The sequence below is a fragment of the Hemitrygon akajei genome, chromosome 10 (genome assembly GCF_048418815.1).
Source record: "Hemitrygon akajei chromosome 10, sHemAka1.3, whole genome shotgun sequence".
NCBI lineage: Eukaryota > Metazoa > Chordata > Chondrichthyes > Myliobatiformes > Dasyatidae > Hemitrygon > Hemitrygon akajei.
In genome coordinates, this window is record NC_133133.1 from 55527563 (window position 1) to 55543651 (window position 16089).

General features: G+C 37.5%; 1 protein-coding gene across 1 annotated transcript; it reads right to left on the bottom strand.

Moving 5' to 3' along the window:
• Window positions 1–203: 203 nt before the first annotated feature.
• On the bottom strand, window positions 204–16089 carry rraga (Ras-related GTP binding A). Its single transcript, XM_073058325.1, has 9 exons — window positions 15936–16089; window positions 14197–14296; window positions 13798–13864; window positions 7948–8170; window positions 7224–7319; window positions 6107–6229; window positions 4588–4679; window positions 3569–3684; window positions 204–1131 (listed from the first exon to the last, which is right to left on the bottom strand). Exons 1-9 carry the CDS (start codon window positions 15960–15962, stop codon window positions 1034–1036), a joined length of 942 nt encoding a protein of 313 aa, XP_072914426.1. The 5' UTR covers window positions 15963–16089; the 3' UTR covers window positions 204–1033.

Genomic DNA, 16089 nt, shown 5'->3' on the forward strand with positions numbered 1-16089 from the left:
AAGAATGCAATGGACTCCACCGAACACAATATGAATCCATAGGTCAAATAATCTGTTAATTCTTACATTTAAAACAAATCAGGAGCAAAACATTAAAATTGTTTATGAAAAGGTGCAAGACATTAATCAATTAAAAGCTTTGGAAAAAGCAAGTGACAAATTGAATAGTGGAGAGCAATTCTAATATAGTTCACACACCACAATTTGACTTTGAAATAGATTTTATTAAATACTATTTTTTTTTAAAAAAACACACAGGAAAGGCAGAGAATTGATGCCACATCAAGTTGAGGACTGTGCAAGTGTAGTCCAGTTAGAATTACAATTTTTTTTAAGTCTCTGCCGCTGTAGGAGTATGAAGAGGAGGAAGATAGGAAGTCTCATCAGCTCATCCCAAACCAGTACAACTGTGAATATAGAGAATTCAACGATGCAACAGACCACCCATAATTCAGGTTTTACAAAAAACATACTTCATAAATGACATTTTACAAACAAAAACTTCAGAGGGGTGCAAACAGAAGAAAGTACCTGGCATTTGTTTCAGCACTCTCACTATGAATATTACTGAATTGATTATCTTTATATCTATAAAGTCATATCACAAATATGGAAGTTTTCATCATAGACACATACAATATGCTTAACTTCCCTTTCACCGGGGATAAAGAAAACAGGTCAGAAAGAAAGACAAGGCATATTTTGCATGCAGAATTCAAAGACAGAAATCTTGAAATTACATAATCACCAGAGCACTTTTCAAAATGTTGCTGATCCTGCATGAAGTATCATCAAGATGGAACCAGATAAACTTTTTTTTTTAAATAGTGAGAGCACTGAAGCAGTGTCTGGAATGAACACGGCCTGTTGCATTTAGAAATGACACAAATTACATGGCAAGATGTTTAAAGTCACAAAAAATGTGACAACTGCAGCAAGTTACTCAAAAACAGACACGATATAAAGAATTATATCAGGAAATATCAAGTTACTGTACACCCATTTGATATCTAATCCATAATAAGGATGCCCTTCAGCGAACCAAAAGGCTATGTTTAGGACCATCCACTCTCTCCAGCTTTTCAAAGTGTTTCCGGGCATTACGAATATTGATAAGTGTAGCTGCAGAAGCTGAAAGAAAATAATTGTCAAAATGTAAAGAAACACTGCAAGTTAAATTGCATAAACAAATAAATATGCAATACATGAAATGAAAAGTAGAAGCTACAGCAGGACGAAGCTATATCCCAGATAGCCCCATGGTATGTTGGCATTCATAGCAAAAGGATTTGAGTACAGGAACAGGGAGGTTCTACTGCAGTTGTACAAGGCCTTGGTGAGACCGCACCTAGAATATTGTGTGCAGTTTTGGTCCCCTAATCTGAGGAAAGACATTCTTGCCATAGAGGGAATACAGAGAAGGTTCACCAGATTGATTCCTGGGGTGGCAGGACTTTCATATGAAGAAAGACTGGATCGACTAGGCTTATACTCACTGGAATTTAGAGGATTGAGGGGGGATCTTATTGAAACGTGTAAAATTCTAAAGGGATTGGACAGGCTAGATGCAGGAAGATTGTTTCCGATGTTAGGGAAGTCCAGAACGAGGGGTCACAGTTTAAGAATAAAGGGGAAGCCTTTTAGGACCGAGATGAGGAAAAACTTCTTCACACAGAGAGTGGTGAATCTGTGGAAATCTCTGCCACAGGAAACAGTTGAGGCCAGTTCATTGGCTATATTTAAGGGGAAGTTAGATATGGCCCTTGTGGCTAAAGGGATCGGGGGTATGGAGAGAAAGCAGGTACATGGTTCTGAGTTGGAAGATCAGCCATGATCATACTGAATGGCGGTGCAGGCTTGAAGGGCCGAATGGCCTACTCCTGCACTTATTTTCTATGTTTCTAAGAGGTTCCAAACTCGGATTTGCTATCAAATGTTCCCAATGGAAACAGGCTGGGATACATTATACAATACCACTTTTACCCACCATCATTTCCAGAACAGCATTGTTTCAGTAGGGCTGTATCTAATGGAATAGGTTCATGAAAGATACATTCAAAAGGTTTATTGCCCCATTAGTAATTGTAACACAAATAATATGGATAATTACAGCAATTATTTAACTTTAGTCCATTCTCATGAGAACAATTTCTCAGTTTCTAAAGGAAACCATGCACAATGTGTATATGTTATCTTGGATTGCTACAAAAACACTGAATTCCTTGTGGCACTATCACTTAATTTTGATAGGTTAGGTTAATGTAAAAAAAAAAGGCAGGATAATTATGGAGACGAGACAACAGATACTGAAATCTGGAGCAAAAACACAAGCTGATGGAGGAATCTCAGCAGGTCAGGCAGGTCTCTCCACAGATGCTGCCTCACTCAAGAGTCCTCTATCAAATTGTCTTATGGCTGGATAATAGTGATACAATGAAGAATGAGATAAAATAATAGTTCTAATGTTAAAAACATGAAGGAATCAAATTAAACAAATTGCCAATTGAAAAGTGTTCTCCAAATGTTAACAGGTTTTAACAGGTTTTAAATAAATGAGTTATAATGAAAGAAAATACACAAAGCAAAAGTGTATCTTATAACTATTAGGAGATGGCATTATGACATTTTTGTATCTGTTATTTTAAAAAATACACATCCATCTACAGAAGTTCAGGACAATAAATTCTCCTGTTCTTGTTGCTATTTAGTCAAATCTCCCTGCTTGGTAGTCATCTTATTCAACGTCAACCTTCTGACACTATTACTAAAATCCACAATCTGCCTCAAATATGCACTTTGGATACAAAAATGTGCTTCCATCATCTCAGTAGTTAATAAAAATCTTATTGTAGGCAAATAAGTGGCAAGCAAGCCTGGGCAACTAAAAATATACCTATTAAGTTACTAAAGAGTATACCTATCAACTGACCTCATCACCATCTCATATTGGGGGGGGGGGGGGGAGAAGAAGAGAGATACTGCACAGGATCGAAATAAGCTGCACAGTGTTGTAAAATTAGTCAGCTCCATCATGGGCACTAGCCTTCGTAGTATCCAGGACATCTTTAAGGAGCGATGCCTCAAAAAGTTGGCATCCATCAGTAAAGATCCCCACCACCCAGGACATGCCCTGTTCTCATTACTACCATCAGGAAGGAAGTATGGAAGCCTGAAGGCACACATTTAAAGATTCAGGAACAGTTACTTCCCCTCTGCAATCATATTTCTGAATGGACATTAAACACACACTATTTTATTTCTATTTTTGCACTACTTATTTAACTATTGAATACATATATTTACTTAATGGTTTTTCTCTATTATGTATTGCATTGTACTGCTGCCACAACACATTTAATGACATGCTGGTGAAATTAAACCTGATTCTGATTATGTTTTCCTTGCCTTATAGTGATCTCTCATTTCAGAGTTAGTGTGCAGTAATCTGTCAGACAGGTTACATAAAATTCTGGAATGTGTAATTTACCATAACTAAAGAGTATCATGACAGACAGCCACCAGTATAAGGAACAAATTGAGAAAGCAAGAGGAGTTCCGGGTTACTTACGTATAGATGGATCTGACATGATTACCATCACATAGGTGTTGGATGTAAAGACATCAATGAATGCTGCAAAATTGGAGTTTCTAACTTCCATACTTTGGAAAGATGCTGCCAGTTTACTACAAAGTGAGCAGAATAATAAACACTTAATGGTGAAAACCAAGACCAGTGAATCCCATAATCATTATAAAGTGTACTGTGCTTTTGTGGTCAGCAAATCCTGAACAAAGTCTAAACAAGGCAAAGGCTGTACCAGGAGTTCCCAACCTTGGGTCCACAAACCCCTCTGTTAATGGTAAGGGTCCATGGCATAAAATAAAGGTTGAGGAGCCCCTGTTCTAGACAGTCAGTCCGAAACACAATCTATACCAGTTTTTTGGCATCTATTAAATCAGAGATTACAAACAGTACTTAAAAGTAGGGAAACCTACTAGTGTTGTCTTCGACCCCTCAGTTAAATTTGAAGAAACTTGGAGACCATTTATTCAACATTTTCATACGAGTTAAACTGACTTTTCCTAAACCTTATTCTTATCATCTTTAATTATTTGGATAGAGGTGTGGAGTTATTGACACTACTGTGTATATTTGATATAATGCAATGTCCCATGTTGGTTAGGTTTTTTTTTTTGGGGGGGTTCTTATTTTTTTTTCCATTTTCTGTAACCACTGAGTTTGGGAGGTTATTATATATGGATTATCAACTATTTGTATTTATACCTTAACCTATTAATTATGTACTCTCAAGCTCGTTGTACTCAATGTTTCATTTATGTTTGTTTAAAATCAATAAAAAGATTTAAAAGTAGGGAAACCCAAAAATCACTTTTAACTTGGTAAAGACATAAAAAAAAGAAAACTGATGAAATTAGAAATGCTACTCAGACACAACATTCCAAGGAAGCTTTCTTCAGTTCCTTGTCTACACTATACCTCAAATACTGTTCTAAAGCAAACTGCACTCGATTTCTTGTTCTCATTTTGGTGAACACAAATAAAAATCTTGTTCTTCGAAAGTTTACCTGCAGCTTAGCTTAAATTGTTTAATGATATTACTGATTTTTTCAAATCTGTGTGCATCCCTCTGTTCTTTACATTGATAGTGGGATATCACCTGAAAAAGAGAAGTTATTGTGAGCAGTCACTGTAAAAGGACAAAAGATCAAGATTAAAATGTTCCATTGAAACAGAACACTGTACCGGATATACCAATAGCACACAGCTTGCAATAATGGAGAAAAGTATAAACAATGTAACAGTAGAACTGAGAAAGGAGTGCCATAAATCTGAGATTGCATTTAAATATTTGGTGCATAATAAAAAACATATTTCCCACTCTTGTCATATAATACCCAAATAGTGTATGGGAGGGGAAAAAAAATTCTAAATAAACAAAAAAGATTTTTAAGCAAAGAGGACTGAAGACAAGATCCACTCTCAGAAGGTATAGAGATAGCTTAACCCAATTTAGATTCTTGCATTAGGCCTCAGAGGTTGTACACGCAGCTTTGTCAGAAGCAACAAAATGTAGAATTCATTAACAAAATAAATTTTTTTATAGTTAAATCATCCCAATTCTCAAAATTTAAGTGCAGTCATTACATTTATGTAGGTCAAACTAAACTGACCGAAACTTCTGAACCCAAATAAAATGCAGTTGAACTCAATATTCAACCAAGATACAGAAAACCCTTACCAATTTTAGACTGCACCAACCTCCACAACTCTCTTACAAAGACTCGCATTCTCTAGAAATGCCAATCTTAATGAACAATACCAGGACATATTAGGAATAATTTATATAGCAAACACTATTTAATCTAATATATCATACAGCGATAGATTTTCCAAATAAACAGATCCCCTTAGACATTAAAAATATTTTAAATGATCAACACTAAATCAGGACCTCTGTACAGATTGGGCAGCTAGACAGAAAAAAAATTGTTGCATTAGCTTAAAACTTAACCTTTTTAAAAAAAAAAAAGAAATCTGTATTGAATTAGACAAGGAAAGCACAAGAGGGCTTACAGGGACTGGACTGTACTCAGGAATTCATCTTCAAATGAAGATCACTTCCCTACTTTTTCTCTTTCTGCACTACTTATTTAACTATTTAATATATATATTTCTGTAACTTAGTTTTTTCTTCTATTATGTATTGCATTGTACTGCTGCCACAAAGACAACAAATTTCTCAACATATACCAGTGATATTAAACCTGTCTGAATTGTCACTTTTTAATAGTGACAAGAAGGAAAACTCAAATTAACAATCTCACAAAAATAGTACATTTACTACAATGCACAAGAAAGTGAGCAACTACATTACTGGGCCAAATATCCAAAGGCCTAGACTATGGCAGAGAGTTGAAATCCAACTTCAGCTACTTTTTTCAGTCAAATACTCCACAGATACTCCTCCTTTAGGCACGTACGTTAAAAATAATCATGGAGGCAGGATGTATGGAAGCAATCATCTCATGAGGATCCACACAAATTAACACCACAAGGAGACAAGAAAGAATCTAGAGCACTTACTAGGAATGTAGCCCTTTCAAACAATAGCACCTCATCAGCTTCAATAATCTGAGCAAAGTTCCTCAAGTTGGTTTCTAGTTGTTGTACATTAGGGATCAGCTGGTACACAATGCTTGACCATGCCTAGGAGAAGTGCATTTCAAAAGCATTAGAAAATACCAAAAATGACATTTTGTGCATTGAAAAAAACATTTTTTGACATGTCATTAAAAATTATCTACCTTCCTGGTAGAAAAGGTGTCAAACTTCAAACATTAATTTTTGCAACGCTATGCAGTCATAAGTGTTAACCCAGCTCCTGGTTGTTCCAAAAGATGGCACGATTGGCAGGGCATCTGTCACATCAAACTAAATCCCTACAAGATAACCACACAGAAGCATCTCCACAGAGCGGCAATGAGGCCAAAGATAATTTCTCCTTGACAGGAGCTCAGGTTAAATATGACATCACTACCAGCACTGTGGCCAACTTCAAAAAGTATTCAGGCAATCAAAATTTTCAGATGTTAAAATTTCCTTTCCTCTCAAATGCAAGATTATTTTCTTATTTCTTCCAAAGTAGGCATCTGTCAGAACTTCTGTTACAGAAGTCCGAACACATGAGGGTTCCATCCAATATATTTTAGAGTTCAGCTGCACAAGCTTTCACAGTATCAGAGTGGTGAACTATACGATGCTCAATGCAAGGATAATTGGTTTCAACTAGGTTAGACTTTTAATCTTTTCCCAAAGCACCACACTGATTTCACATGAAAGAAAGGCTAGTATTTACATACCATTGTTCTTCTCATTTCATGTGATTATTCAGTTTCATTGCATCTATGCTACCTATTTCTACACAGAAGATGAATGAGAAGCAAAGTAAAAGAAAACTACGTGCATTAAATTGAATTTTAAGAAAATATCAGGTCACCTCTAATCTTTTCTTTAAGGTTTTTGAAAAGTCTTATTACATTAAAAATTGATTTGAATTTGTCCAACTTCAAAAAATTTATAGGGGGCAATGCAATAAAATATCATACACAAATGAAAGATGAGATTCTGTAAAAGATCACACATACAACTTTCTTAAAATCTATAACATCAGAAAAGCTATCACCACTTCAAACTAGCTTACTTTATACAAAGTCTCATCCCAGATGGAGGTCCGAAAGCATGTGCACTCTAGAGGACGTGATAAGCGCCTCAGATCATCTTCACGCTCCTTAAAAATCTATAAATTATATCCAGAGAGATTAGACTCAAGAAAATAAATTCAGCCTTTATACAGAAGTTAGCAATTATTCCTATTATATCTGTGTTAGACCGTAAACTGAAGTGCTCCATTCTGAATTTCAGTTCTGTGTCAAATGAGTACTTTGTACTCATCTAGAAACTGGCATAAACAATGCCACAAGTCAGTGTTCAAATAGGTTTACCAATGATAAATAAAAATTTTAAACTGGCATGGAGTTAATCATTAGAAATTTTGTCACTATGGGCTGTTACTTTAGATCGCAAAGCTGAGGGTATCACAAAGATTTCAGAAATCAAAATCCATTTCACATAACTCCCAATTCAAGTACAGTACTATATATTCAGTTTTTTCAGCTTTCTAACAGTTAACTTGGAACACAATTTCAGATGAGCAACAATATGACATCGAATTATATGCAAGAGCCCAAGTTCTATTTTTATTAATTTACTGAACATTGAGCAATGTGACCATACCCACAGCTTATAAGAAAATCAAAACCCAAGAACCAAAGATCTAACTTTTGGGTTACCCTGTTCTGCAATTAATCCATTTCCAAAATGATTGCTCTACTTCAGCAAAATGTTAAATTAGCCAGCTAGCTCACCAAGTCACGCTGATCCTCCTGCACAAGATCCATCTTGTGGACAAGACAAAAAATTTTGGCATCAGGAGAATTTTGAAGAATTGCTTCCAGGCACGACTGGTAGTAATGCATATCTTTCTCCAATTCCCGACTTTCAACATCAAAGACATAAATGAGAACTTCCACATTACGGAATATGTTGTCCCGCTGACTTGTAAAGTAGTTTTCCATGAACGTATCTTGGCTAGGATTTAAACATGATTATCAGTCAAACAAAATCATAACAGTCCAAGATAAAATAATTCCCATATCTACCTTTCCTAGTTGAAATGTTCTTTAAATATTCCAATCTAACCTGTATTATTATATGGTGCATCTCCACCCCCAAATAATATTGCTATCACTTTTATGCCAAATCTTATCATGATTTTATAGTAGTGAAATGGTACAAAGAAGGGAGAAAGACCTTACAACACAAAAAACTAGAGAGAAATATACAGGGGCTCCCCAGGGTGCAAGTGGCTTTACTTAATAGAAATCCAACTTCACACAAATTCACCCATACATTTTTAAAGCATTTTTACAATGTTATCTGAATAAAAAGTTTTGTGTGTTCATTAATGACTGCACGTATTCTATAAATTTATGGATAGTGTCAGGGTGAACATTTGATGGAGAAATTATATCAAGTTTAGTAATACAATATAGGTAACAATAGAAAATGGTGACTTGCAGAAAAGTTGATTGATGGACTACTCTGAAGAATGGAACACACGTGTAACCCAGAGATTTACTGTATATTGGCGAAAATGCATGATTTCAATATTATACGATTCCATTATAACATAATGGGAGGGATAAAATTGTCTGTATTTACTGTGTAAGTGGTTATGGAAGCCAAAAATTAATAGATATGGACAACGGTGCCTAGGAACATACCCACAATACAAAAGAGATGTGGCAGTTTTTAAGTATATTAAGGTGCACAAGTCCCCAGGGCTTGACGATCACTCGTGCTAAAGTAGAGAAGCAACTGCAGGGGCCTTGGTAGAGACACAGTGAATCTTGGTTAATTAAGCAGCCATTTACTTGGCACAACTCTTAAAAGAACAAAAACTAAATCAAGAAAATAGCTGGATTCTCTTTGCTTATTTGGGACTATGCTGTTTAATTGGGGCAGGAGAATGTTACCAAACAGTTTCTAACTAGTGTCAGTCATTAGACATTACACTCTGCTTAGAAACATAAAAACCTACAGCACAATACAGGCCCTTCAGCCCACAAAGTTGTGCCGAACATGCCCTTACTTTAGAAATTACCTAGGGTTACCCATAGCCCTCTGTTTTTCTGAGCACCATGTACCTATCCAGGAGTCTCTTAGAAGACCCTATAGTATCCACCTTCACCACCATCGCCAGCAGCCCATTCCACGCACTCACCACTCTGCGTAAAAAAAAACTTAACCCCTGACATCTCCTTTGTACCTACTTCCAAGCACCTTAAAACTGTGTTCTCTCGTGCTAGCCATTTCAGCCCTGGGAAAAAAGACTCTGACTATCCACATGATCAATGCCTATCATCTTATACACCTCTATCAGGTCACCTCACATACTCCGTTGCTCCATGGAGAAAATACCGAGTTCACTCAAAACTAGTCTCATAAAGCATGCTCCCCAATCCAGGTAACATCCTTGTAATTCTCCTCTGCACCCTTTCTATGGTTTCCACTTCATTCCTATAGTGAGGTGACCAGAACTAAGCACAGTACTCCAAGTGGGGTCTGACAAGGGTCCTATATAACTGCAACATTACCTCTCGGCTCCTGAACTCAATCCCACAATTGATAAAGGCCAATGCACCATATGCTTTCTTAACCACAGAATCAACCTGCGCAGCAGCTTTGAGTGTCATATGGACTCAGACCCCAAGATCCTTCTGATCCTCCAGAGCCATCAGTTTTTAAATACCATCAGTTGCACGCGTTCAAAAAGCAGTGAGTTTTATCACGGCCAGTTTGCAAGAAATAAGCAGTAAGACAATTCAGAACTGTTTTGCTCACTGATGTTTCAAGGATTCGGGCTTAGGATGCCAAAAATGGTTGGGAGTGAAAATGAAACAATTTCACTACTTTAACAAGTTAGGAATTACAAAGAACTCAAAGGTATCTACAATATTTTTGAAGGTTACAATGATAATGCAGATTGGGAAGATGCAATAATCTAAAGCATTGCATAAAGGCAGTCTATTATATGCATTTAGGTGTCTACACGATTTTGTTCATTTACAGTCAATCATAAGAACACATCAGATTAATTCCTGTTGATAACTATTAGGAACTAATACAGTTTTATAGTACAATAGAGGTATTGGTAATGTTTTAATTCCTTCTGCATTTCATTTACATACACAAATTGTTACCCAGTTAAACGATAGTTTGATTTTTTTTTACTATTTCCATGAAATTTCTAATTAGGGCAGCCACTTAATTAGGCCAAAATGTACTGATCCCAATGTGTCCCAATTAACCAGAATCCACAGCATTTGTATCTTGCTTAGCCACAGGTGAGGAACTGAAGTCTGGAGGAGGTCTAATGCTGTGCTTTTATTTAAGAAGGGCTGTGAGGGACAAGCCAGTGCCCAGAAGTTTTCACCTGGATCAGTATTGCATCCACTATCATTTATCACCTATAGTAATGACTTAGACGACAACATTGTTGACATGGTAAATAAATTTGTGGATGACACCAACATTGGTGTAGTGGACAGTGAAGATGGCAATCTCAACTTACAAGTGGATATAAGTAAACTTGGGAAGTGGGCTAGAGAAGGGCAAATGGAATTTAACTTAGTGTGAGATGGTGTACTTTGGCAAGTTAAACCAGAGTTATATTTACACAATAAGTTGGAAGGCTCTGGAAAACTTATTGCATAACAGAGCGACCAAGGGATATAGGTACACAGTTTCCTGAAAGTAGAAACACAGATAAAGTGAAGAAGGCATTTGGCACGTTTGCCTTCACTGGTTAGAGCAATGAATACAGGAGTTGCATGTCATGTTACAACTGCACAGGATGTTGGTGGGACTGTGCTTGGAATATTGTGTGCGATGCTGTTTGCCAGGGTGAAAGATGTCATTAAGCTGGAAAGGGCACAGAAAACATTCATGAGGTACTGAAGGGCTTGTGTTATAACAAGAAACAGAATTAGACTGCAAATTTATTCCCTGGAGGGTAGGCAGGTGACCTTAGATGTTTATAAAATCCTAAGGGCCATAGATAAGATGAATGATTAGTTTAATCCCAGGACAAGGGAGTCTAATATTACAGGGCATATGTTTTAAATCTATTTCTCCTCACAAACCTATCTGAGAAGCAACTTTTTCCACTTAGAGGGTGGTGGATACATTGAATGAATTACCAGCAGAAGTGGTCAAGTGGCTGCAATTACAATGAATAGGAGAAGTTTAAGGGATATGGGCCAAATATGGGGAAGTTTGACTAGAGGAAGCAGTCAACTTGATTAGTATGAACGAGTTGGGTTGATGGACCCCATTACTGCCCTATATGACTACCACAAGTGACAATAGACAATAACTAAAGATCATAACATTAGGGTCACATTAGAGTTTAAAAATCAATCCCAAATAAAATGTTTATTAAGTGAGCAATGAACAAAATATTTTTGTACTGTTAGAACAAAGACAAAATGACATTGAAAAGATAAACCAGATCCATTTTCAATGCCTTGAAAAAGCATTGTGCCCCCACAACTATTTTCACATTCTACTGTCTCATTTTCTGAATTTAAAATATATTGAAGCAGAATTGAGCTAATCTACAAAACATTGTCAAATCAAAAGAAAAATTCCAAAACCTGTCAATTTACTAAAAATTAAAAACTAAAATTGAGGCTAAAAAAATTCATGCCCTTTTGTAATTGTAATGCTAACTTTCCTTAGTAGCAATATATTACCTTACCAATTCACACAATTTGTTGATGTAGAAACCTGGAGGATCATCTGTTTTCAATGAATTCATAATAAGAATGCAGAGGGAACAGTAAGGTAGATTTTCAACAGACAAAACCAGAATGAAAAACACAAGCATTCAAGACAAGTCAGGAAAATGATAGTAGAGAAGTACAAATCTGGGAAGGGTACGAGACCATTTCAAAGGCACTGAACATACCTTGGAACTTAATACAGTCCATAATGGAAATGTGGGAAAAAAATGAAACCACAGCCACTCTGCCTAGGTCAGGTTGCCTCTCTAAACTTAGTCACCAGAGAAGAATGGCACTTGTAAGAGAGGCTACTGTGACACCAACAGTGACTCTGAGGGAGCTGCAGAAATCAGTGTCTGCAACTGGAGATGAAGTTCATGGCTCCACAATCTCAAGGCCTTAGACGAAAAGGGTATTTATAGAAGAGTGGCAAGGAAGAAATCCCTAGCTTTAAAAATAAACATATCCTCACCTGTAAAGACTTCTCAAAATCTCTCTTAGAAGATACTGCAAAGATTTGGTAGAAGGTCTTGTGGTCAGGTGAGACTAAACTGGAACTTATTGACCTCAACACTAAGCAGTAGGTGTGACACCAATCTAATTCCGTTCATCAGCCAGGTAACACCATCCCTACTGTAAAGTATGGTTGAGGTAGTACCATGCTATGGTAGGGGTTCTCAACCATTTTTACTCCATGGACCCCTACCATTAACTGAGGAGTCTGTGGACCCTAGATTGGAAACCTTTGCTATGGAGATGCTTTTCAGCAGCAGGGACTGGAAATCGGGTCAGAATTGATGGGAAGATAAATGCTGCCACAGACTCTTCGGTTAACGGTAGGGGTCCGTGGCATAAAAAAGGTTGAGGACCCCTGCCATAGCATGATACAGAGTGATCCTAGATTAAAAACCTGCTAGCCTCTGCCAGAAAGCTTACACTGGGAAGGAAGTTTGTCTTTTAACACGACAACAACCCAATGCACACTGCTAGAGCAACCATGGAGTGCCTTCAAATGAAGAAAATTGATGTCCTTGAGTGCCCCAGGCAGAGTCCTTACCTTAACCCAACCGAACATCTTTGGCAAGACCCCAAGATTGCTGTCCATTGCCACTCCCCAACTAACCCGGCACAGCTTGAGCAATTTTGCAAGAATGGGCAAATCACTCCATCACATTGTGTAAAACTAAAAGAGACTTATCAAAAAAAGACTACTGGCTACAACGGCTGCGAGAGGCGGTTCAACCAAGCAGAGGGGGATGAATACTTCTGACATTTCAGTTTTTGAATATTTTGTTTTTCATGCTTTACAGATCCCTGGTTTTTTTTTGGTGCTCTACTGTGCCAAAGGGAGCATGCAATTCACAAAAAGAAATTCTCAATTAAACTGATCAGAATTCCTGGTTGGAACACTCATTTCTGTGATAAAGGGCTAAGGACTTAATACTTTGACAAGACACTGTACTTAACTGGATTGCCACAACAAAAAGAGGTTAAGAATTTCTTCAGGAAATCAGAAACATTATTTTCAGACTTCTTAATTCCTTAGAATAAATATTAGGCAAGTTGCATCCTTCTGAGACGTATCCACCACATTCATATATTGTAAAATTTGTACTTTCTTTGCTTAGATTGGTTATTTGCGAGAAGAAACTTAATTTGTCAGCAGGAAAGACTTTGCTAAATGAGTACTGCAGCAGATTCCTATTCCAGTAGGTACCTTTTTTTCATTATTTTAACCTAGGGTCTAAAGTAGTTCCACATATTTTCTATTAAAACTGCAGAAAAAAAATTTGTTCTAGAAGTGGGATAGCAGTTGTGAACAAAGAATAGTGGATTAAATTTTATCAGCAATTGCATAATGACACCTACCCACCACAGTCCCATAGATTCAGGACCAGGTTTCCCAGGAACCGGACATGTGAATGCTCCACATCAACTGTGGAGAGAATTAAAAAAAAATGTACTTTAGAATCTACAAAGGGGTACCAATGTTACATTACCCAAGAAACCGTTGATATAGTGCTTTACAGCTTAACGTTACACTGGAAAAGAGTATTCTGTATTTCCAATGTCATTGGCACAAGTTTTCACATTAACATTGTAATATACGTAGAAAACAAATTAAGGCAAATAACAATCTAAATATTATGGGGTATTAACTTCATTTTCTCTAGCAATTATTTTACATACTGAAATGCATTACAATAGCATTTGACCATGAAGGCTGATCATGATCAAATGTAGTTTGATCAAACTACATGTACTTACTTGTAGCGGCAAGGCGTCTTGTGTCCCTGGCAATGTAGTTTGCAAAAATAATGGATCTCATGCTGGTCTTACCAGACCCACTCTTTCCCATCAACAGCACCTAGTGAAAGAACAGTAGCGTTAAATAGGAGAACCAATGCTCAGAGTCCAATTTGTTTTTAGATGCCTATCACCTTTGAACAGGGTCAACAGCAGCACAACCCATCCTTGGTGTAAGGTCACCAAGACTGAGACAGTTGCAGTATCTACTGCCCAAAATATATCCATTAGTACAGTGTATTGCTGTGCAGAGAATGACATTTTTCTTCACAGCAAAAAGATTCATACATTTACTAACGATTCAACAAAAACTTGTGAATGAAATGATGGCAAATCAGGACAATCAGATAGAGGGCCCTGCCAGTGAGGTTGAGCAAACTAGTTTTTGAAGAGCTTTAATGTTATCAATGTTTGTACAGCCAAGTGTGACTTACCACATGATCCAAAGAGTCTGGCCTGGGATTTCTCAGGAGAGATTGAATACCACTGGTAGTCAGGCAGAATCAAATAATCTTCACTGAACAATGCATTTGCTGACCACGACTCTCAGATAGTAAGCAAGCAAATAAGGAGTTGGGTATTCCAGCTCATTATGTTGTGTGGTACAACCATTGTGTTGAATCCAACAATAGCTATCTGAATATTGGATACCCATGTGACATACATGATTCTTCAGCCACAAGAGAATGCTATAGCACACAGCCTGCTACTTTATGACTAGGCATAGCCCTCATCTTCCATTACCATCAAACCATAGATAAAATCTGGTTCGAGGAACAGAGGACTGCGGCAGGTGCAATCTTAGGCAGCTGTAAAAATGTTGCAGCAATGCAATAAAGTCACTCAAGCACAGATGTGACAGAATTGTGGAGCTTGAATCTACCCAATTCATTTTGGGAACATTTAATTTTGCCCATGCCATTCCGCTTTAATATTATGGGGATACATAACTGGACAATTAACTGAAGTGACATATCCACAATGCCACAGCCCAGTACTTAATCCAGAAGAGAAATCTCAAATACAAGCAAACAATTGCCAAGTGGAATCCATCTGCACTTGCTCCCAAAATTCTGTCACAAATAGAAATTACTGAGCAGATAAATTCATTCTGATATTAGAAAGTGTTGATTGAAATAGTTATCATTAAGAAAAAAATCCAAGTTTATAACTGAAGGTAGTTGCAGTGTCGTGCAGCAAATAGGAATCACTAAAAGAGCTAGAACAGCAAAGATAGAGTTTTCAGTTTGATTAAAGAACTCAACAGACTACCCTCTGAAACTCACAAAACTTAATATCGATGCAAACCTTGATACGATTAGAGTCATGGACTAAGATAGTCTGGGTGGTGTGTAGCTGGAGGCATAGGAAATGAGATGCAGGGAGGGCATTAAAGAAGTGCAACCATAATGTGGCAAAAACATGGATAGGGGTTTTAGAGAGGGGACAAGCTGTCTTGATGGTAAATCGCAAATGAGGAGGAAGATTCTGGAAGTGCCCTATTTGGGATAACCCTGCAAAGGGCATGTTGATTTCCAGAAAAGTGCCACAAGGAGTGGTTAACCTCCTCCCCCCCCCCCCCCCCCATAGGAAGGGAGAAGATGTAAAAGGGGTTTAGTTACCCATTACCGTCATTCCGTTGTCCGGCGTACCCCACTTTACCCTCCTTTCCCCTCCAAGTACCCTAGTGCCGCTATTACCTTTTTCTTCATGGCTGTACTTGGCATCCCCCGCCTACTGGAGTTGCAGATTTACCCCAAGCTTTGCCCGTATTGTGTCCACCTCTGGGTCACAGCCGTGGAGCTTCTGGAACACAACAGGCCACAGTCACGCGCTTCGCTTGCGTCATTTACA

Bases quoted from the DNA above. Each gene is read 5' to 3' on its own strand.
- rraga (XM_073058325.1), bottom strand. From the start codon at position 15,962: ATGCCAAGTACAGCCATGAAGAAAAAG. The intron at 13,865-14,196 runs GTAAGTACATGT...TTCTCTCCACAG, and splicing joins AAGACGCCTTGCCGCTACAA to TTGATGTGGAGCATTCACAT. The intron at 8,171-13,797 runs GTAGGTGTCATT...TTTAAATCCTAG, and splicing joins AATCTATGGGACTGTGGTGG to CCAAGATACGTTCATGGAAA.